At 40.9% G+C, this 24,727-nt stretch overlaps 1 protein-coding gene across 1 annotated transcript in view; it reads left to right on the plus strand.

Moving 5' to 3' along the window:
* TAF3 (TATA-box binding protein associated factor 3) overlaps positions 1–24,727 on the plus strand; it is a 118,077-nt gene that overhangs the window by 78,204 nt on the left and 15,146 nt on the right. Inside the window, exons 3-4 of the mRNA XM_065920965.1 lie at positions 5,608–7,436; positions 14,928–15,010. Coding sequence (XP_065777037.1) covers positions 5,608–7,436; positions 14,928–15,010 — 1,912 coding nt within the window. The remainder of the gene's footprint in view (positions 1–5,607; positions 7,437–14,927; positions 15,011–24,727) is intronic.

A 24,727-nucleotide genomic window follows, 5' to 3' on the forward strand; every position in this document is an offset into this window, starting at 1 on the left:
TATGAAGAGACAGATGGGCTGCAAAAAATTGTTTTGTCCTCCTTTGGAACTAAGAGAGAAAAGGTTGGCTGGACTGGGTGGTTTTAATGCTGCTGCTCTTCCTGCAAGGTGTCCTGCTCTTTCCAAGGTGTCCCGTGTCTGCCTGACATTCTCCAGCTGCCCAAGGTCTTTGTCCTCGCCCCATAGCATCCCGCTAGAGCCTGGCCCTCCTTAGAGCACCCTGGGTACCATACCCTCTCCATCCTCAGCATTCCATCAAATTGCTTCACTGAAGTTTCACTTATTCAGAGTCTCCTTACCTCAAAAAGTAGGGTAGACTCAATCATTTGTCAGGTTTACAGTCTTAAAAATATTCTGGCAGCAGTATTTTTAAAAATACAGCCCTTATCCAAGACATGAATCAAGTGGTCAGAATGCCAAGCTCTGAGGCGTGTGATCAGAGAGATATTTAGGGGCAAAAGGGCTCTGTCCTGCCCTGTAGAGCACCCTCTGCATGTGGAGATGGCCCTAATATTAGAAATCTTCAGTTCTTTGAAGCAGGAGTCAGATGTCAATCTTACATTTTGCAGATGGGGAGACTCAGGTTTGAGAAAGTAAGTGGGCTGTCCTGGGTCGAGTTGTGGCTCTGGAAACAGGCCCCAGAGTTCATTTCCATCAAGCTTCCTCTATGATCGACCTTGGGGTTTCTGTTCCCATGTCCCTGGATGTGACAGCTTGGGTACCGTATGCCAGTGACTGCCACAGCACTTGAATCAGTGGCCACACAGTGTGGTGGCTTCTTCAGGATAGGAAGTCGTGTCTTATTTGTATGTTCCTAGGACTTAACGAGGTGCTTGCTCTGCTGGTGTTTGCAAGGCTCTTGAAAGGTGAACCAATAAATGAGTGATGAGTAAGGAGTAAATGAATGAATGTAAGTAGTATTGAGTCACTCCAGCTGGTTGTAATAAACATACCTAATATATAGAAAGATGTTTTCTGAAAAGCATCCATTTTAAATGAATCTTTTCATATCTATTATGAAAACATTAGTATGCATAATTTAATTAGACAGTGGGAAAGTTTGCGTCATTGTTGCTAGAAATTAATTTCTGCATGTACATTTCTAAAAAATTACAAGAAATCTAGTTTTAAGTACATTTAGTTTTTGGTGAGATGTGCAGGTAGCATTTTATTGTCCTTATAAAGTTCAGAAGCACAAGTATATTTTCTGCTTGAGATCATGCATCTGTATAGTTAATGAGATAAAAACCTTTCATGCCCATGCAAACAATTTCCTAACATCCATCAGCTTTTAAGATTATAGTATTTCTTTAAAGGCATTTATTATTCTGGTTTAAAAGATTTTTCTTAAAAAAGATGTTCTGAACCTGTATTTTTAATAACTTAGAAGTGTGTTAGTCATTCAGTCGTGTCTGACTCTTGTAATTCTGTGGACTGTAGTCTGCCAGGCTCCTCTGTCCGTGGAATGTCCCAGGCAAGAATACTGAAGTGGGTAGCCATTCCCTGCTCTAGGGCATCTTCCCAACCCAGTGACTGAACCCTGGTCTCCTGCATTGGCAGGCGGGTTCTTTACCATTGAGCCACCTGAGGAGCAGGTACACTTGCATGCGTTAGACCAAAAAGGTGGCCGTAGAGAAGTCTGGGGAAGAAACATGTTTTGCTTGTTACTTCCCTGGGAAATGTAGGACGTGTGGATTATTTATTTGTGTCATCAAGGAAGGAAGTTGGAGTGGTGTTTGTAGTATCTCCCCGACTCCGCTTAATATCTGTGGAATTTTTAAAACAATGGACAGCAATATAGATCCATTGTTTTCTTACATATCATTAAAAGAATCTGACAATTGTTCTGCACTAGCACAATATTGATTTGGTAAATATGGGTAAAAGCTATTTGTGAGTAATTTGTAGCACTTAGAACTTTTCTGTAAGTTTGAAATTATTTCAAGTTGAAAAATTTTCACAATCAAATGTTGACTTGAGATCATTAATTGTTTAAAGAGAGATTAACTCCATCTTTTTCTGCATGTTGTAATATTCTGCTACCAATTAAATATATTTTAAATGATATTTCTAACTGTGCCGATAAATTTGTGCTGAATCATTCATATTATTGCCTATTGTTCCCTTTTTGACAAATGAAAAAGTATTGTTATATATGGACAACGTTTGACAGAATGAGAAGTTACTTCTTAATATGTCAGGTTTTTACTTAGATTGGATTATAGTGTTCACACATTTTAGTGAATTTATATGAAGAGTAAGGTTCTTGGTAGTGGACATGAATCTCTCCCAGTAATTTAACATTAAAAAAAAATAATAGGGGTTCCTACCCTGGTTTATATGTTGTTCTTCATATGTCATTTTTTTATGGCCTTTTTTTTCTCTTAGAAGTGTAGGACTTAATCATAATTTATGGTAGTCTTTGATGAATGACAGTGCTAGTAAGTTATAACACATATCAGCATTTTGAGTAAACCCTCTCACAAAGAATAATCAGATCAAAAGTCATCTGTTACCTTTAGCCAAATCTTAGCATGAGCAGGAAGGGAAACACCAGTTTTGTAAATAATTCCTTACCGTACCTTTGGCAGCATAACCGTAACACTTCCAGAGAACTAGCCTTCTTGAGTAAAATTTCTGTTATCCTTCCAGAGTCTCCCCAACAGCTCCAGACCGCTCTCACTGCTGGATGGAGTTATTAGGGCAGATGACCGCAGTGATTGTCCACTTGACCTGGAGATGCTAACTCCGGACTTTCTCTGTTATATGGTCTTAGAGAGATTATAGTGAGGAGAGCTGTTTTTTTTTTTTTTTTTTTTTTTTTTAATCTCCTCAAAAAGGATTGTAAAGTCAATTTTAAAAGGTATATCTCTATTATTGTTCATTGTTATTATTTAGTGGTTTGAATACTTACCCAACTCTAATTAGCAATTACTTTTCACTGTCCTCACAAGATAAGCAATACTAGGGTGTCCCCATCTTCTGGATCAAGGACGTGAGAAGTCAAAAAGAACTTATTTTAAATGTCACAGTAGTTTTCCTTAAACTAGTTTTTTTTTCCCCAATATTTGTTTGTCACATGGATGCAGAAGAGTCTTTCCCTCTAGTTTAAACATTTTTAAACAGTAGAAAGTGAGTTCTTAGTTCTCTGGAAATAAAAAACTCTTTAAAATACTTCTCATATCAAGTAACATCACCTATTTGACTTTGGAGCACAGCTTCTGTTCTTGTATCTATATTTGTGTTAAATTAGAAAGAGTTGTGACTCAAATTTTTTATACTATTTTTTATACTTTTGTGTAGTAACATGTCAAAAGATCAGGTATCTTGTAATATTAAACTTCTGTTAACCAAATTATATGCTATTTTATAATAAAGCTGTTTTCATGGATAAGTATAGGAAAATGCTAAAAACCACTTTTAGGGCACTTTCCAGATTTTTTGTGAATTGTGCTCATTATACACATACACACAATGAGCACTTCCTTGCCATTCACCTGTAATCAAGCTGAAATTAACCTGCAGGGGGGAGTTTGGGTGACAGTAGAGAATAAACCATTCAGTAGCTATTACATATATATCTTATTCCAAACTCTTAGACCACAGAATTAAAATAACTCATGTAATAGAAAACCAGACACTAATTATGCAGAATCATCAATTAAGTCTGTGTTTGAACAAGCGTAAGCTAGATCAGTTGTATTCATTTGTTTGCATTTTGTAATATTTTAAAAATAAAATATATTTGCTTAAGTGGAAAACTTTCAATACCAGGAGAATGGATATAAGTGTGGTACATTTTTATAACGGTGAAAATGAACCTGCATGGACATAGGAGATGCCCAGAAACATATTGTTAGGGGGGAGAAAGAGCTGAAAGGTATTATAGTATGATACCACTTACATAAAGTTCAAAAACAAGTCACTGCATACAAATGTGGTAAAACTGTATAGGAAACAAGGGAAGGACAGTAAAAAGAAGAGGAGTTACCTGGAATGGGGTGGAGTGGAGAGAGGAGAGCATCCATCAGAAAGTGACCAAGGGGCGTCTCGATGGTGCTGCTAGGGTTGTCTTCTTAAAGTTGGGTGGTGGTTTTACAGGTACTCATTCATTGTTATGCTTTATGCCTTGCATGCAAGTTACACTCTGTTATGTATCTGTTTCTAATTCAGAAAACTGTTATAAATATTTTCACACATTTCCTGTTCTTATTAAAGCTTAAGTCTTTCTCTTCCAGCAAAATTCCCTCTTCCATTTTGATTAATTTTGATGCCACCATTGAAGCTTTCTTATAAAATCTTTAAGCGTAAAATATTTGTAAATTAAATTAATTTTTAAAGTATTTTATTTTTCATTTATATTCTTCTAAACGACATAAAGCTTCTAGATGCATATAAGTTAATAGGGACTGGAAATAAAAACATGAAAATTAAACATTAAAAATAAAATAACAGAAATGGAATAATCCTCCCTAGCTTGTGGAGACCCACTTTGAATTAAGCATTATGTTAAAAAAATTTTTTCACTTAAATGTAAGCAGCCATCATAAATTTTTTAATACTTTCTGAGTTTCTTATACAGTTTCCTTGTGCCCCCCTCCATCTCTGCATCATCTGTTCCTTCATCCTGTACTTCTTCATTCCCAGTCTCCAAATATCCAAAACACTGCCTCATTTGTCGTCTTCTCCCGGTCTTGACACAGAGGTAATCTGTTTCTCCTTTGAGCTGCTTTGACACTTGGTCTGTCTTACGGTCCTGATCACTTTCCACATGCCGCCCACCTACACGGTTTCTTCCGCTGAACTGTAAGGTCTTTTAGGTTGTGGTTTATTCCTGACTTCCTCCAGTAGCCCTTTCAGCCTTTATCATCGTGCATGGTAGATGCGGCGTAGTTAATATTGTGCGGGAGGAAAGAATATGACCCCACAACAACTTGGTCAGGTTGGCAGGACAAGTAACATTAGCCCCTTTTGAGAGGTGAGAAGACAGCCTCCGAGAGGGTGAGAGAGTGCCTCGGGCCCATTGCTCTGCGATGCCCGCACGCCTGTGGAGACACCGCGTCTCTGAGGCCAAGCTGAGTGTCACGATGTCACCACGCCACTTCTCAAAGTGGCTGTCCTCAAGTCAGCAGACGGGAGAGAGAAGTAGCATATGAACTATTAAAAAGTATTCTTTTCTGTCATTTCTGAGGTTAGCAGTTTACATGCTAACCCATCTCTTGGTTTTGAGAGGGGTGTGTGTGCGCGCATGTACACAAGAGGAGGAGAAGAAGAGAAAGGCAGTATTTAGTCAAGTTAGGAAAAGAATTCAGGAAGCAGAGGGCAAAGAGGAAATCCTTAGCAGACTTCAGATCCTGCATTTAGGGCCATGTCGCTCAGAAGGAAAACAGTTCATGTGTCTCCTGTCACTGGTCGCCACTCTTCAAACAAAGACGGCACATGTATTTGGAAGGTCCTAGAAAACTTAACCACTCTACTCTCTAACAGCTGTCAATAATTTCCTTTCTTTCCTAGAAATCATGTCTTGAAGCGTTGTTTTTTTTTATCCTTAGGGTATTTTTTTAATATATATATTTTAATAACACTTCTTTTTTCTTCCTTCCCCAGAAGAAGAAGAGGAGCAGGTGCCCACAGATGGAGGCACGTCAGCAGAAGCCATGCAGGTTCCCTTGGAAGAAGACGACGAGCTGGAGGATGAGGAGATTATTAATGATGAGAACTTCTTGGGTAAGAGACCTCTGGACAGTCCGGAAGCTGAAGAAATGCCCGCGATGAAGCGGCCACGCCTGCTAAGCACCAAGGGGGACGCCCTGGACGTGGTGGTACTGGAGGCTCGAGAGCCGCTCAGCTCGCTGAACCCCCAGAAGATCCCTCCCATGCTGTCCCCCGTCCACACCCAGGACAGCACGGACCCAGCTCCTCCATCACCAGAGCCGCCAATGTTAGCGCCAGTGGCAAAATCACAGATGCCAACTGCAAAACCGTTGGAAGCAAAGTCATTTACACCCAAAACAAAGACTAAAACCAGTTCTCCAGGACAGAAGACGAAATCACCCAAAATGATTCCGTCACCAGCCATGGTCGGAAGTCCTATTCGGTCTCCAAAAACTATATCCAAAGAAAAGAAATCTCCTGGACGTTCCAAGAGCCCCAAGAGCCCCAAGAGCCCCAAGGTCATGACTCACATTCCCCAAGTACCTGTCAGACCTGACACACCCAACAGGACTCCTTCAGCCACAATAAGTGAGAAAGTCAGCAAAGAGGCTATTCAGGTGAAACAGATACAAGCACTGCCTGATGCTGGGCGACTGAACAATGAGAGTCAGCTCAGAAAGGCTGTCATCACCGACAAGACCATCGACGACTCCATCGATGCCGTGATCGCACGGGCTTGCGCGGAACGCGAGCCCGATCCTTTTGAGTTCTCTTCTGGGTCTGAATCAGAAGGAGACATTTTTACCAGCCCTAAGAGAATTTCAGGTTCAGAATCTGCTACCCCCAAAGCCTCCACCTCCTCCAATAATTTCCCCAAGTCCGGGTCCACCCCTCTGCCTCTTTCAGGCGGAACTTCAAGTTCGGACAATTCGTGGACAATGGACGCGTCCATCGACGAGGTGGTTCGGAAAGCCAAGATGGGGACCCCTCCTAGCATGCCCCCCAGCTTCCCTTACATTTCCTCCCCTTCGGTCTCTCCTCCCACCCCCGAGCCCTCGCACAAGGTGTACGAGGAGAAACCCAAACCACCCGCCTCCTTGGATGTCAAAAAGAAGTTGAAAAAGGAACTGAAGACGAAGATGAAGAAGAAAGAGAAGCAGCGAGATAAGGAGAGGGACCGGGACAAAAGCAAAGAGAAAAGCAAAGACAAGGAGAAAGGGAAGGAGAAGGAGAAAGACAGGGAGGCCAGCAAGGAAGCCAAATATCCCTGGAAGGACTTTCTCAAAGACGAAGAGGCCGATCCCTACAAGTTTAAGATAAAAGAGTTTGAAGATGTGGATCCAAAAGCCAGGTTGAAAGATGGGATGGTGAGGAAGGAAAAGGAGAAGCACAAAGACAAGAAAAAAGACCGAGAAAAGGGCAAAAAGGACAAAGAGAAGCGGGACAAAGAGAAAGCGAAAGAGAAAGGCCGCGAGGAGAAGCTGAAGGCCACCCCGGCCCCGCTGGTCCTGCCCCCCAAGGACGTGGCGCTGCCCCTGTTCAGCCCCGCCGCCGCCATGCGCATCACGGCCGTGCTGCCCTCCCTGACGCCCGTGCTCCCCGAGAAGCTCTTCGAGGAGAAGGAGAAGCCCAAGGAGAAGGAGAGGAAGAAGGACAAAAAGGAGAAGAAGAAAAAGAAGGAGAAAGAAAAGGAGAAGGAGAAGAAGGAGAAGGAGAGGGAGAAGGAGAAGCGAGAGAGAGAGAAACGGGAGAAGGAGAAGGAGAGACACAAGCATGAGAAAGTAAGCGCCTTACCTTCGGGGCCCCTTTGCACCCTGTCCCGGTGGGAGACGCAGGCAGAGCCAGCAGTGAGCGGTCTGTCCGTCCCGATGTAGATCACCCGCGGCTTCACCGGAAGCTGGCCTGTAATGTGTTTACAAAACTTTATTTTAATTCTCAAACCCATGAACCAGTCATCAGCCTCCGCCTCCCCCTGCCCTGCCCTGCCCCCGTACACCAGAAAACATTCAAAATTCATAGCCTGAGAGGAATCCAATCCACAGGCCATCATATCTCACTAATCTCTGGCTAGTTTAAAAAGATCCGTAATCTCTTCAATTGTAAATAGTATTTTTTTTTTTACAATTATCAAATCTGCTGCATACCGATCTGTACCCAAATAGCAGATACCTGGAAAAGGCAGCACCTCATTTTCTCAGAGCAGGCGAAACCATGGCCCTGCCCTCCTAAGAGGACAGCAAGGTCCACGGGTCTTCGCTCCCTGACGCGGCTCTCTGCTTGGTGAGCCGTTTTGCAAGTATTTAAAGTCATACCTGTCTTCTACCTTCTGTTAACACGTCTTATCCTTTTGTTTTCTGCTTTAATAAGATGAGGACACGTCTTTTGAGTATCTGGCTCATCTGACAGCCTGGTTAGTGGGTTAGTGGGGAGAAACTAATGCTGAGTATTTTCCATGTAAGTAGCTCAGGCTTCCATGGAACACAGTCTAAGAAACCGATGAATCCATCGACACATCCTGCGGGAAGGACCTTGAGCCCTGGGGCACAGGGTGTGACCTCTGCCTTGGGAGCTTTGCTCTCTCCCCGCCATTCTTTGGATTACAGTGGTTGACTGGTTGATCAGACAATTTCTTTTAAACTTTCTTAAAAAGTGTCCAAGTATTCCTGCTGCCATACACACAGACCCTCAAAGAGCCTCTCCCTGCCCTCTGGGAGCATCCCTCTTTGAGGCTGGCTACAAAATCATACCCAGTAATTTTTCCCATATGGTAAAGTGTGCTGTATTTGACCTACAGCAGCTCCATAATCCATCCTTCTGCACTGATTTTCATTTCAGACTTAACTGGGAAAATTAGTTTAGCTGATGAGCTCACCAAGATAATCTCACATTTTCCTGCCTAACTTTATTCTTTCTCTGTTCCCCTTGGCTATTATTCTAAAACAGAAGGAAGTAGAGTGGAAATTCTGAAATTAATAACTGAACATCAGCAGGTTAACAAGACACAGAAATCCAACTCTTTTTTTGTCCATTTTTGAAATCGCTTTATTATTGCATTATTTTTCCATGGTACCTGGAAGATTTTAAAGCACCTCCACATGCCTTAGTTTCTCCCTTGACACCCATGTGACATGGGTATTGTTATCAAAATTTATGGATGAGGCATAAAGATATCTCATGTTTATGGATGTTTATGTTTATGGATGAGAAACAGCCTGAACGACTTGTCCAGGATTGAGGTCACAGCCAGCAAGAACCAGGTCCTTTACACACAAAATTGACTTCCCGTTTTGAAATGTTTACGGTAGTTAGCCGCTTGTCCATTAGGTACATAGTAACTTGGCAGAGGAGCCCTTAGCAAATCAAGAGTATGCTTGCTTTCATCACCATCTCAGGCCTGGAAAGTCCATGGTGGGGGACCTAACACGTCAGGTTAGCTGGTAAAACGACCCCTGCCTTTGGGAAGGACCGGTCCCTCAGACCATCATCGTTGGAGGCTCAGTTACAAGCCACACAGATTTCACCTAACAGAGGTAATCAGGTCCTTGTATCAGTTTTGATAGTTATGGAGCAGTTTTTAAAGATAAAAACTTACCAAAATCAGCCAGGAGGGCTTTACAATTAATAAACGTTGCTGTTTTTGGAGTTAAGCCCGAGTTCCCACCCCGACCTTTCCAGCCGGTGAGCTTGGGCTCCTGGGCAACTTGGGTGACTGTAGCCCTCCTCACCATGTGCCCTGGGGCAGCCTGCTGCGCTCACTTGAGTCCAGTCTGACTTCTCTGCATGTATGTCAGACTAAGTGGGGTTGAAGAGTGGCCTCCTCGGTTAGCACCTCTTGACAAAAGGTCCCCGGCGTCTTACCTTTCTGTTGGAAGTATACTGTTGACTCATTTCCATCGTGTTCTCATCAGCTTCCATGATACACTAGTGAAACGAGGGGCTTTCAGTAAATAAAATCTAACCTCAGGAAGAAGTGGGGGTGGGAATAGGCCCTTCCTGTTTCTTATAACTGTCTGTTCCACAAGGAAACTAGTAACTTCATGTAAATGAGTCTGTTTGATTTTATAGACACTTCCTCAAGCCCACACCCAGGGCTATGGAGGCACGAACTGAACTCTTACCAAGAGCCCGAATGCTGTTTCATTGTCCCCACTGGATCCCACTTGTGGTCCCCACTGGACCACAACTGCAGGTCTTCTGTCCATCTGTTTAATTTTGAAACAGTTTATCGGTGTTAGTTAGACTATATTTCTGAATGGAAATAATGTAAAGACCTTCATTGTTAAGAAAGACAGCAGAGTAGTTACCAGTTGACATAGTTGAGCATCTAAAATGTTAGGTTATTAAATTCAGCTTTCCACCAATACTATTTTGGGGTGTATTTTTTTTTCTGATATATTAGCATAGATAGATATCTGAACCAGTGCTGGCTGAACTTGCTGCCAGTGGCACACATATTTAGGTTTGTGTGTGTGTGTGTGTGTATGTTTAATGAAAGAAGTTTAACATTAAAAAAATAGAAAGTAAAAACTTGGCCAGATTATATTGACAAAGCTGCCCATTACCTTTGCAGAAAGTCCCTGTCAGAAGATAAACTTTAAAGCTGGAATGCATGAAAGAGTTCCAAGATAGAATTTAAATTTAAACTGATTCTTTATAGATAAGCTTTTAAAAAATCCACCTCTTTGCTTCAAGTCAGGATTTTAAAAATAAATTTCCCCTTTAAATCTCTTGAGCGATTTTCATTTTTTGCAAGGCCGCACTGCTGGTGTCCTGGAAAAATGGAGAGTTAGAGCTTTATCAGTTGGTGCCCTGAGGTATGTGGCAAAGAAGCTAAATCCTTGAAGATTAGCAAAAAAAATGCAGCACATGGCAATAAGGGGCTTATATGACTACTAGTATTAGTTCAGGTGAAAGAAGTATTGCTTATACATAAAACTGGACAAATCCACTGACAATGTATTTTTAGTTAGCTACAAAGGAGTCTTATATTACTGGACTTTGCTTCTTTAGTGAATTGGGAAGCTTAGTAATCCACTGTAAATGCTCTTCCACGCGCCCCAATTCTCAGCATCACTCTAAAGTACTCTTCTTTTATTTTAACCCTTACAAGCTCCTCTTTCCCCTGGATTTTGGCTTCATGCCATTAAAAGATGGTGTCAGTCTTCCTGTTCAAGAAATCGAAGCCATTGTCATCCAGTGTGTTGACTGCCATGGGATGGGCACATGAGAAGTCATTGCATGATTGTAGGAAACGTCCCTGTGTTTTCATCTGGGCGGCTGCTCAGATAAAGTCAGTGTGAACAAAGGTCTGGAGAGAAATTTTTATTTAGAAACTGTGCTTTCTCTGTCGACATTGTTAGCATCCTTACTAGTCTTTTCCTATGCTTGCTTGAGTTTTATCTTTCAGTTAACTCTGCTTTGACCTCTTTAAGAATGAAATGAAAGTATTTAACTATTTTTCAGTAGGGTTGCCATATGTCCTGGCTTGCCTGGGACAATCCAGTTTACACCTGTTACATGGTATAAATAACAGCTCCTACTTTCTCTGTCAAAGTTCTTTCTGGATGGGGTAGTCACCCTAATTACAGGGAAAACTTTGAGCTGAGGTAACAGGTTCCGAGTCGTTCATTAATTCAGCAATTCTACTTAATATCTGTTGTCCTCAGGGCACATATATACCATTTTTAATCTGACTCTTAAAATAGCTCTGCATTTTTGTTTTCTTTTGCTTTTACATATTGTATCATTTAATTTTTTTTAAATAGTAGGTTGTAAATAGACGATGCCTTGATTCTTTTTGTCCTGCCAAGTCATTGCAGTCAGTCTCAAAAAGCCAGCAAGTTTAGTTGAATGGAGGTGAGTCCGACATTGATCTCAATTTCCATATGAGCTAGTTAGTTTCCCATAGGAGGAAAAACTGTATTTTATACTCTACCCTAGCCATCTCACAAGTATGTGTCACTCATCATAAAAGACATTGACAAAGAAACTGAATAGTTCCCTGCAGGACATCAGCATTACCATAAAAAAAGACCCAAAATATGTGGCAAAGAGTCACAAATAATGTGGTGAAACAGAGGATGAATTTGGGGGCGGAGAACTGAATTTCAGTCATTTACTAGCTCTGTAACTCTGGCCAAACCACTCAGTCTTTCTGAGCCCTCAGTTACATGTGAGTAATGATTCCTTCCACACTTAGCTTAGAGAGTTATGGAGATCACACGGGATTGTGTGTATGGGACAGACTTTGTGAAGTGCAATGCGAGTAAGTTGTAATTATTGTGCAGTGTGGTCATAGGAATGGACCAGAGTAAAGTGAGAAGCATAATGATACTAAAGAAGATTTTTTTAAAGATAGGGCAAGCAGCTTTAATTTTTTAATAAAGCTTAAGGGGTTTCAATAATAGTATTGTGGGTTGAAGGAATATAGAATATTACTTCTAATACTCGGATCACTTATGAGTGTATGTGTGAGACCCTAAAATATTTTAGAATTGAAGAAATTTAGGAACTTTATATAATTTTTCATTCTCTGAATTAAAAAACTATATTCAATCCTAGTTTTGCTACTTTTGTGACCTTAAAACAGAAAAGGAAAAGGAAACAGAAAGAAAGGAAAAATGGTTGCTTCGTGTATGATCATTCTCTCTGTAAAATGGAAACCATAATACTTACCCCACCTGTTTGTTAAAGAACCTGAATGAGAACATCTGAAAAATAACCAAATGCAATGCCTGGCAAGAATTAAGTGTTTTATAAATGTTTGTTTGCTTGGGACATATTTATTTTCCCACAGGTAACCCAGAATGGTGAGAAAAATACAGAAACCTTAGTTGTTTACAAAATAAGCTAGACCATTGGTCCTCTGGTTTGTGTTAGATATAGACCTCGGTGTTCAAAGAATCAGAGAAAGTGAATACAGAGGTTTTTCCATGGGTCTCTCTCTGCCTCCACCCCAGTGACCCTTGGTCCCTGAAGCTTCGTGGAAACCACTGGATTAAGAATCGGGCAAAAGTGAGACCATTTAGAGGAGCCGGTTTTTGTGGGGGAACTGATAAGATTTAGATGTGGTAAAATCTTTCTAGAGTATTTAATTGAAAGTGTCCAGTAGACAGCATTATATTCTGGTGTTACTTCCAGTCAGTGCTGGTGTAGAGAGGATGATTTTGAAGACATGACATATTGAAAATTTTTACAATTGATTCCGTGAATGTGAATGAAGTCGGTGTCGGGTGACGAGAGGAGAGGACCCAGCGAGGCCAGGCCAAAGAAGAGGACTTTGTTAGGGTCAGGGAAGGAGCATGGTGAAGAGCTCAGTGGAGAAATAGACAGGAACATTAGGGAAGAGTGAGTGTCTAGAAAGAGTGACTTTATTGGGGCCAGAAAGTAGAGTGAAGTTGGGTGAGGAGTGAATGAGAAATGGAGATGAAGTAAAGACTGGAATGTGTCATCAGTGAGAGGGTAAAGGGGAGGTAAGTTTTTTAAATGAGAGTGAGCGCGTTAGAACACTGGAGGAAAATAATGAACTGAGAAGGTGAAGATGCCACAAATAAGGAGGAAGTTTCTTTCAAAGGCTGGAGGTGATGGACTGTAGTGTAATCGTGGGTGCAGACATTTGTAGGGAATTGGAGGAGTTGTGTGCCCAGTGGTTTCAGCATTTTTTCCTGTGGGGTTTGTGAGTAGAAGGGGAAGGAAATCATGGGATGGGTCTTAAAAGCTGTAAATGTTTGAAATCATTGCTTCTGATTAATTCTTAAAATATACCTTAAACACTTATGTGTCTTACCTTACAACAGGCACTGGGAAATAGCAATGCACAGAGCAGGCATGGTCTCCACTCTTATCTAGTTTAGCAGAGAATCCAAATAGGCAGACAGTCTTAAAAGCACAGATGAAATTGGAGTTTTGATGGCAGAAGCTGGAGCAGTTTTAAATTTCTTCTTTGGAATTAGTGCTCTGGGGAATGATTTCAGATTGGTCCAGGATAAATGGTGAAATGACCGAGAGGCAGGGAGTTGAGGGTGCTTGGAGGATGAGTGATTCATTCAACAGATGTTGGTTGAGTACCACCTGTGTGTCATGCACTGCTCAAGAGAATGAATGAAGTCATAGATCTTGAAGTGACCGTGGATTAAAAAAAAAAAAAAAAAACTCAAGACGGGGTCAGATTAAAACATATATAAAAAAAGGTCAGTTTGATCAATGTGCAAAGTATTGTTTCTGTGAGATAGGACCCAGAAGTTGGATTGACCCAGAAGTTCCTTTGGGTTTTTCCTCAACATCATAGGAAAAAACCATGATGAACTTTTTGGCCAATGGCAATATATTGAGCAGTGTGTTATAAACTCCTTCCCTTGAGAACCACTGCACTACTTCTTTTCTTAACTTCTCTTGAGGTTGAAATACATAAACCAGAGGCGGGCACCAGCTGTCGCAGTGACTAGCAGCGTCCTCCTGCCGAGCCAGGGATGTTGGCATGTAGCTGAGTGGGTCACCCACTCAGCAGCAAACCACCCCACCGAGAATGCCCGTAAAACCTGCTGAAAAACTGTGGTGCCGATGATTCTCGTTTTGTCCAGTTAAAATACTGATTTTACCACAGGAGATCTTCAAGTCAGAAATCGTGACAAAGTCCTTTCAACACCATAGTTCATTTGTATGTTCCCTTTTGATTATTAGCTCAGCTAGTCGAGCTGGTATCTTCAACTTACTCAGCAGTCACTGCCTTCACTGTGAATCCTTTCTAAGTAAATATGTTTTGTCGCTTACACTATTTTAGATCACTTTTCTATTAGCCAAAAAATGAAGCAGTTCAGTGCTGTAATTACACTGGGTGTGTCGGTTTTCCTATATGGCATGATAAACGTAAGGTGAGTTTAACATTTTTCAAGACCCATAAATTTTATCTTATAATGGAGCTCCTGCTGCAGTTTTTTCCTGTTATTTATTAAATCTGACAGTCACGTAATTGTTCCACTGAATGACCGAAGCAACAATTCTTGTTTAAAAATTCTGAGAAATTAATCAAAACTAAGCAAATACAGAAATAGCTCCCATATTCAAAGTGTTTAAAATTTGGGGAATTTCTCATGATGCCTGAGTCCTTGAGAAATGAAAACAAAAGAGCCCCAGGTAGCTTTACCTCCAGCACCTCAGCCACGTTTGAAACTCAGAAGCCTGTCGAGTCTGTGGGGGTGCAGGTGTAGGAGAAAAGGGAGGTAGCACTTCTGTCGAGAAAAGCGTAGTTGACTCTGACGTACTGTCTTCCCCAGATCAGAGTGGAGGCCGTGGTCCCAGCGCCAAGCCCCGTTATCCCCAGACTGACTCTCAGAGTTGGAGCCGGCCAAGACAAGATGTAAGTATTGACGTTCGGTACAGAGGGCCAGAGATTGAACGTACCTTTTCCTCCTCTTCCCTGGCGGGTTAGAACTCGCGGATCTCTCCAGTGTTGACGTGTGCAGCCAGGCTCTATTCCGAGAAGGCTTCATTCTCAAACGTGTATTGGTTTCTTTCTCAGAGTAAATGCTTACTGCTTTATTCAGCACATAGGAGCCTTTCTGCGCAACTCCAGCCCTCTCGCCCCAGTTCTTCTCTTTTAAAGACTAATACAGGACATTGTTTCTGCTTGGTTTGTGAGGCCCCAGTTATCTGAAAAATAAGAAACTGTATTGAATGGACTGACTGCCCACATTACACCCAGGTGGACGTAGTATTAAACCTCCTCAAACGTGTGTTCTCTGTCAGCAGGACAAAGAATGAAGATTCTCTTCTTGGTCAGATGGCACATGGTTTTATTCTGTGCATATAGAACAAGGATAATGCCTAAAGCTTGGTCAAGCACTGTATCAGTGACAACTGAAGTCTGAATTATCCATCCTTTTTTTTTTAAGAGAGAACTGGAAATGTAGACATGGCGTTTACTGTTTATTTTCTTAATTTCTTGGAATCATCACATCTACCTATCCTTCTTCAAAGTAAATTTGTTGGCTGTGCTTCTTTTATTCATTTTTGTGATATGAATTAAGGCTTACAATGCTCTTATGTGATCCTAATAAGGTGATGAACACTGATCTTTTTTTTTGCAAATCATGTTGAAAATCATTCATCTAAAAATCATACTATGCATCATTTCAGTGAATTTTGTAAGCTCAGAGTACAAATTTACAACTGTATTTTTACCAGTAAAGCCTAAAGATGGATTAGTTTACATCACAAGCAATCAAATGTTATATAGAAAATAGGTTTATAAGGCATTTAACTTTCATCCCGTTTTTAACCATAAAGATCAAAGTAGGAGCCATGAACTTGTTTCTTTAGTAGGTAGAGTAGACAACAGGAAGTTTGCTTTGCATTCTCATCGTTCGTTCCATCTTAGAGTTTGTAGTGTGTATTTTATGCAGCCACTGCTTCTGTTGGTTCCAAACGTAATACTGAGAAAAAGTCCAGCATCATTCCGATGAATGATGGTGTAGGGCAAACATGGCCTTCTAGGAGAGTGTGTATTCTGACGATTGAAAGAAGAAAATCTGGTGAGTGCTTTTCTTGCCTAAATTATCTATGTAATTTCCACATTGCTTGTTCTGGTTGCGCCAAAAGAGACCCAGACAGTAGGCTGTGGTATTACTGACAAGCAAAGAAAATGGAACAAAAGTACCATAGATTGAGCTCTTCTTAAACCAAATACTGTACTGATGCCCTTCTACCTTCCCTACAAAAATTTTAATCATGTCCTTATCCCTCAGCCATTAGAGAGCAGAGAGCTAGTTAGCACAGGGACCCAACCGAAGCACCTGTACCTGCCATCTCCTTAGAATTCCTGTCCTTGGGTTCATTTCTCTGAAGGAAAGATACTCTTACCTATCTCTGGACAAATACTTTTCTCCTACCCTTTCATATTTTATTCCAGTTTTGTCCTAACTCACCATTACTTCACCTTTCCTTACACATATAAGTTCGGCTTGCTTATTCCTTTAGAGGAATAAGATTTTTAGAAAGGCATTGATAGTAGTATTCATCACATCTGCCTTTAAGCATCTTTCAGTTATTTGGTTGACTAATTCCTTTTCCTCTCAATAGATCACTCATATACCTAAGATATTGGAAGTTGTGAGAAATAGATTCTATGACTCTGGAACAGAATGTCCAATATTAGGGAAATTATAGTACCCAGACAGTCTAGACAAATTGTCCTTGAAAGTATAACATTATGTAATGTAAACTTTCTGATATTTAGGGAAATAACTCCCATATCATATGAGTAATCAATCATTTGACCAAAGTCAGAAACAAGGGAATATATACTTATAATGAACAAAGGAGTAAACTAAGTGAAATATATTACATTTTAAACTTGAAAGAAAAAGAGGTTCAAGTCACACGTTGTTGTTGTTTAGTTGCTAAGTCCTATCTGACTCTTTGCGACCCCATGGACTGCAGCACGCCAGGCTCCTCTGTCCTCCGCCGTCTCCTGGAGTTTGCTCAGATTCTTGTCCATTGAGTCAGTGATACAATCCAACCACCTCATCCTTTGCTTACTCCTCCTTTTGCCTTCAATCCTTCCCAGCATCAGGGTCTTCCAGAGAGTCGATTCTCTGCATCAGGTGGCCAAAGTATTAGAGCTTCAGCTTTAGCATCAGTCCTTCCAGTGAATATTCAGGGTTGATCTGCTTGCAATCCAAAGGACTCTTAGGAGTCTTCTCCAACGCTGCAATTCAAAAGCATCGATTCTTCAGCACTCAGCCTTCTTTATGGTCCAGCTCTCACATCCATACATGACTCCATGAAAAACCATACTTTTGACTCTATGAACCTTTGTCAGCAAAGTGATGTTTCTGCTTTTAAACATGCTGTCTAGGTTTGTCACAGCTTTCCTTTCAGGGAGCAAGTGTCTTTTAATTTTGTGGCTGCATTGACTGTCTGCAGTGATTTTGGAGCCCAAGAAAAGAAAATCTGTCACTGCTTCTATTTTTTCCCCTTCTCTTTGCCCTGAAGTGATGGGATTGGATGCCGTGATCTTAGTATTTTAAATGTTGAGTATCAAGCCATCTTTTTCACTGTCCTCTTTCACCCTCATCAAGAGGCTCTTTGGTTCCTCTTCGCTTTCTGCCATTAAAGTGGTATTATCTGCATATCTTATGTTGTTGATATTTCTGCCAGCAGTCTTAATTCCAGCTTGTGGTTCATCCAGCCCGGCATTTCGTATGATATATTCTGCATATAAGTTAAATAAGCAGGGTGATAGTATACAGCCTTGATGTACTCCTTTCCCAATTTTGAACCAGTTCATTGTTCCATGTAAGGTTTTAACTATTGTTTCCTGACCCACATACAAGTTTTTCATGAGACTGGTAAAGTTTCCTGGTATTTTCTTTTCTTTAAGAATTTCTGCAGTTTTTTGTGATCCACACAGTCAAAGGCTTTAGTGGAGTCAGTGAAGTATAGTCAGTTAAGCTAAAGTAGATGTTTTCCTGGAATCCCCTTGCTTTCTCCATGATCCAAAGAATGTTGAAAATTTGATCTCTGGTTCCTCTGCCTTTTCTTTTTTGTGGTTTTTTTTTTTTTTTTTTTTTTTTTCATTTTTGCCATTTAATTCAGAAGAAATTCAAAGAATTGAGTGTCCCTACTATAACAAATCATTTTTCATTTCTGTTTGCATATTTATGTGAACAAGATTTCTCAGTGTTTCCATTCACCAGTATTAGAAATATAAATTGATATTGATAACACAACATTGTAAATCAACTATACTCTAATAAAAAAATTTTTTTGGTGAATTTTTATCTTTTTTAAAAATTAATTTAATTGGAGGCTAATTACTTTACAATATTTTAGTGGCTTTTGCCATACATTGACATGAATCAGCCATGGGTGTACATATGTCCCCCATCCTGAACCCGCCTCCCACCTCCCTCCCCATCCCACCCCTGTGGGTCATCCCAGTGCACCAGCCCCGAGCACTTGTCTCATGCATCCAACCTGGACTGGTGATCTCTCACATATGGTAATATACATGTTTCAATGCTATTCTCTCAAATCATCCCACCCTCGCCTTCTCCCACAGAGTCCAAAAATCTGTTCTTTATTTCTGTGTCTCTTTTGCTGTCTGGCATATAGGGTCATCATTACCATCTTTCTAAATTCCATATATATGTGTAAATATAACTGCATTGGTGTTTTTCTTTCTGACTTACTTCACTTTGTATAATAGGCTCCAGTTTCATCCACCTCATTAGAACTGATTCAAATGCATTCTTTTTAATAGCTGAGTAATATTTCAGCTATTACTAGAACATTAATTCCAGTAATTATACAGCTATTCCTGGATAATTCATTATCCATTTGTCTGCCGATGGACATCTAGGTTGCTTCCGTGTCCTAACTATTGTAAATAGTGCTGCGATGAACATTGGGGAAGATGTGTTTCTTTCAGTTCTGGTTTCCTTTGTGTGTATGCCCAGCAGTGGGATTGCTGGGTCGTACGGCAGTTCTAGTTCCAGTTTTTTAAGGAATCTCCACACTGTTCTCCATAGTGGCTGTACTAGTTTGCATTCCCACCAACAGGGTAAGGGGTTTCTCTTTTCTCCACATCCTCTCCAGCATTTATTGTTTGTAGACTTTTTGATAGCGGCCATTCTGACCAGTGTGAGATGGTACCTCATTATGGTTTTGATTTACATTTCTCTGACAATGAGTGATGTTGAGCAGCTTTTCATATGTTTGATAACCATCTGTATGTCTTCTTTGGAGAAATGTCTGTTTAGTTCTTTGGCCCATTTTTTTGATTGGGTCGTTTATTTTTCTGGTACTGAGCTGCATGAGCTGCTTATATATTTTTGAGATTAATTCTTTGTCAGTTGCTTCGCTTGCTTCTTTTGCCTTTTCTAAACCCAGCTTGTACATCTAGAAGGTCTCAGTTCACATACAGCTGAAGCATAACTTGAAGGATTTTGAGCATTACGTTGTGAAATGTGAAATTAGCATGTGAAATGAGTGCAGTCGTATGGTAGTTTGTATGTTCCTTGACATTGCCCATCTTTGGGATTGGAATGAAAACTGACCTTTTCCAGGCTTGTGAGCACTGATGAGTTTTCCAAATTTGCTCACATATTGAGGGCAACACCTTAAAAACTTCAGCTTTTAGGATTGAAATAGCTCATCTGGAATTCTGTCACCTCCATTAACTTTGTTTGTTGTAAGGCTTCCTAAGGCCCGCTTGATTTCACACTCCAGGATGTCCGGCTCTAGGTGAGTGACCACACAATCATAGTTATCTTGGTCATTAAAATATATTTTTTGTATAGTTCTTCTGTGTATCCTTGCCACCTCTTCTTAATCTCTTCTGCTTCTTGAAGAGCTCTCTAGTCTTTCCCACCTTATTGTTTTCCTCTATTTCTTTGCATTGTTCATTGAAGGCCTCTTATCTCTCCTTGCTATTCTCTGGAACTATATATCCAGTTGGTTAGCTCTTTCCCTTTCTCCCTTGCTCTTCACTTCTCTTCTTTCCTCAGCTATTTGTGAAGCTTCCTCAGACAATCACTTTGCCTTCTTGCATTTCTTTTTATTTGGGAAGGTATTGATCACTAGCTCCTGTACAGTGTTACAAACCTCCATCCATAGTTCTTCAGGCACTCTCTACCAGATCTTATCTCTTGAATCTATCTGTCACCTCCACTATATAATCTTAAGGGATTTGATTTACGTCATACCTGAATGGCCTAGTGGTTTTCCCTGCATTCTTCAATTTAAGCCTGTATTTTGCAATAAGGAGCTCATGATCTGAGCCACAGTCAGCCTCAGGTCTTATTTTTGCTAACTGTATAGAGCTTCCCCATCTTTGGCTGCAAAGATGCAAAATAATCCAGGAGTTGGTGATGGGACAGGGAAGCCTGGTGCGCTGCAGTCCATGGGGTTGCAAAGAGTCGGACACAACTGAGTGACTGAACTGAACTGAATACTGATGCAAAATGATCAGTCTGCTTTCAGTATTGACCATCCGATGATGTCCATGTGTAAAGTCGTCTCTTGTGTTGTTGGAAGTTGTTTGCTATGACCAGGGTGTCCTCTTGGCAAAATTGTTAGCCTTCTCTCTTCTTCATTTTGTACTCCAATGCCAGACTTGCCTGTTATTCCAGTTATCTCTTAACTTCCTACTTTTGCATTCCAGTCCCCTATGATGAAAAGGACATCTTTTTTTTGGTGTTAGTTCTAGAAGATCTTGTAGGTCTTCAGAGAACTGGTCTACTTGAGATTCTTCAGCATCAGAGGTTGGGGCACAGACTTGGATTACTGTGTTGAATGGTTTGCCCTGGAAACAAATCAAGATCATTCTGTCACTTTTGAAATTGTACCCAGATACTGTATTTCGGACTCTCTGATTGACTTTGGGGGCTACTCCATTTCTTTTAAGGGATTCTTGCCCACAGTAGTAGATATAATGGTCATCTGATTTAAATTTGCCCATTCCAGTCCATTTTAGTTCACAGATTCCTAAGGTATCGATGCTCACTCTTGCCATCTCTTGCTTGACCATATCCAGCTTACCTTGATTCATGGGCCTAACTTCCAGGTTCCTATGCAATATTGCTCTTTACAGCATCGGACTTTACTTTCACCACCAGGCATGTCCACACCTGGGCATCGCTTCTGCTTTGGCCCAGCCTCTTCATTCTTTCTGGAGCTATTAGTAATCGCTCTCCACTCTTCCCCATAGCATATTGAACACCTTCCCACCTGGGGGGGGTGGGTTCATCTTCTGGTGTCATATTTTTTTTACCATTTTTTTCTGTCCACGGGGATCCTCGAGGCAAGAATACTGGAGCCGTTTGCCATTCCCTCCTCCACTGGACCACGTTTTGTCAGAACTCTCCACTGTGACCTGTTTTGGGTGGCCCTACATGTCATGACTCATAGCTTCGTTGAGTTATACAAGCCCCTTTGCCATGAGCAATAGGATTTTATATAAAATACAACATAATCAGTAAGGAGGGGTCTTTCTGTTTTTTGTTTTTTTTAAATCTGAATCGGTGGTCAACAAGCTATGGCCATGGGCCAGTCCATCCCACTGTGTGTTTTTTATGGCTCAGCTGAAAGAAATTAAAAGAAGGATAACACTTTATGACACTTGAAAATTATATGAAATTAAAAGTAATCTTTTATTGTTGTAGCATAGGGATCATGGCTTATTCCTTGGCAGTAATGATGGAAAAGAGACGGTAGCTTCATATAAACATGCCTTTATGTAGTTTGTATTCACCTGGGGCTGTAATGATGCTCTTTTGAAGTAGAATTAATGAGTAGACTAGGACTCAAAGTGGGGGGTTGAATAGTCTAGGAGGAAGAGTTGTTTATTTCTGAAGAACAGGCAGAGAGTAGAGTCTTTTGAAACCATAGGAAAAAGAAAACACTTTACAGGGTTCAAATTATACCCTCTTGTTGGAAGATCTCTAGGACAATATTTAGTTTCTAAATCTTACATAAAGAAATGATGCCTCTGACCCATGATCCAGGAAAGTGCTTTGAGGTTAGACTGTTTCCTCTCTTCTCTGTTATTGTTCCTGGAAGCCAGACAGAAGGCCCTTGTCTCCCTTGATTGAACACTCCTGCTGAGTGTGGTGTGAAGGGTCTGTGGGGATCCAGTGCCACCTCCTGATTGTGTTAAAGTTCAAGGTCACTCTCCAGGCACCTCAGATTCCTTTAACAGGTATCCCAGGAATGAGGACCCAGAGTTCCCCTTAGTCTGTATTGAAGAGGAAACTAAGATACTGATCCTGAAGTTACAGTCTCAGCATCCGTAGATTGTAGGGGTGGTGTGAAGGGGAAGAAGCAATGCATTCAAGTAAATCAATGAATAACTGAGTCTGGCCTAACGGCCAAGCTTTGCCTTGATGCCGAGAGAGCAGGTGGGTTTAGCTGGCCTGGGAGCAGCGCCTGACGTCTTACTGGTCAGGTCAGTATGGTTGCTGCTGAGGCCCCCCAGACTTGGTGCCAGAAGGGACGGCCAGTGTCCCTGGGGACCAGAGGCGCTATGGGCTGGCCAGGTGGCAGCACAGTCGCCGTGTTACCTGTTGCCCCAGCCTTGTCATTTACTGAGTCAATTTATTTTGAGTAGGCCTAGGAAAGCTGGGCTAACTTGTGACATCCGTGCGTTTAGTCATTTCTATGAAGGACATAAACAGAACACAGTGGTGTAAGCAAGGGAGCATCTGAGGGGTGGGACTGCTTAGACAGGATTGTCAGAAGAGACATGCAGAGCATTAAATGTGTGGTTATATTTATAAAGCTCAAAATTCTATTAAAGGAGCATCTCATTTAAAAAGGTAACTTAAAGTATTGGTAAAGTATTAAGAGGAAAGGCCCTTGTATGTAAAGATTTGAGGGTAACAGTGGCGGTTAGGGGTTACACAGTCTTCCCCGCCTCACGTTTCTCCATGTCTCTTTAGGCTCTCCTCTCGCTGACGCTGGGGAGATGGGTCTGTCCTTTTCTCCATCTGTCCTGTGGCTCTTTTAGGGGCGCAGGGCCGAGTGGCTGTCCTGCCAGCAGTATCATTTGGTCTGGTTGGTGGGGCTGCTATACTGGAGAAGTTTGGAGCTGGTCCTGCTCTCAGGGCACTGCTGCCCTGGTTCAGAGCACTCACCAGGGACAGGTAATGAATTGGGCCCCTCCACACATCCAGCCGGCTTCCCAAGTGGCGCTAGTGGTAAAAAACCCATCTGCCATTGCAGAAGACATAAGAGCCGTGGGTTCAATCCCTGGGTCAGGAAGATCCCTTGCAGGAGGAAATGGCAGTCCACTCTAGTACTCTTGCTCAGAGAATCCCAAGGACAGAGGAGCCTGGTGGACTACAGTCCAAAGGGTCACAAGGCGTCGGACACGACTGAGCAGCTTGGCGTACACACATCCAGTCATGCTCAATCATTGCCCCAGGTAACACCTGATACTGTATTTGGTCAAGTGACCCAGAATCGTTCTGTGTTGCTTTCATGAAAACAGTATCATTACCATTAATAAGTCTAAATTTCCTTTTGGCTAGAGGACACAATAGATGTTCTCTGTTGCAAGTTTAATCCTGTTCCCCAAATGCACACAATTTGCGAAACTATTTTTCAGTGACTACTTTACTGCTGGCAACTAGAGTTTTCCTTCTGCTAACACTTTGTCACCAAGGCCGTGAGTATTATCAGATTTCTTACAATCCAGGAAATTCTTTCATTAATCAGACCTCTCTTAGCAGAAGTGCTGAAAATTGGATGCTTTCCTTTTCCTGTAAGTAATTCATTTTTTTGTTGCAGTTTATAGAGTTTATGCCGAGCAGGAGGCTTCTTTTTAAAAAAATTTATTTATTTTAAATTAAAGGATAATTGCTTTACAATATTGTGTTGGTTTCTGCCAAACATCAACATAAATCAGCCAAAGGTATACATATGTCCCCTTCCTCTTGAACCGAGGCTGCTTAATAGTTTTAATTTCTAAATTATCTATATGTACCATAAAAATGGAAGCTAAAACTTTTTGCTCGTTAATCCTGAAAAATAAATGGTTAACCTTTAAAAATGTAAAGTAAGTATAGATATTTGCTGTCTTTTCTGTGATCCAAACTTTTCTGATTAACTCTTTTTGACAGTACAACCAGAAATAGAGGATAACTATGCACAATTACAAAAGTAACCATTTAAAATATTTTTAAAGAAAGTAAGCATTTTATGTTCTTATGTAACCAGATTTAACTGAAAGACACTTAATAGGTAAAATGTGTATAGTGGTATTTTACTGGCAGGTTCTTTAGAAAAATAATAGCAAATTATTTTTATTTCACTTTCTGCATATTTTCCTACACTTAAAATGTTGTTTATTCATATGTAGCTTTTTTCTAGTTTAAATAAATTTAAGAGTGACTTAGAAAACATAAAATAAAGATACTGGAAAATACTAGGAAACCAAGAACAAGGTGAGGAAAAAAGAAAATTTATACATCAGATATGATCACGACTTCCTAGCAATAAGGGCAGAGTGAGATACATTTTTTAAAGAGAAGGTACCCCTTAGTTTCTCAGGAGAGACAATGTTTTTCAAGAT

The sequence above is a fragment of the Muntiacus reevesi genome, chromosome 2 (genome assembly GCF_963930625.1).
Source record: "Muntiacus reevesi chromosome 2, mMunRee1.1, whole genome shotgun sequence".
NCBI lineage: Eukaryota > Metazoa > Chordata > Mammalia > Artiodactyla > Cervidae > Muntiacus > Muntiacus reevesi.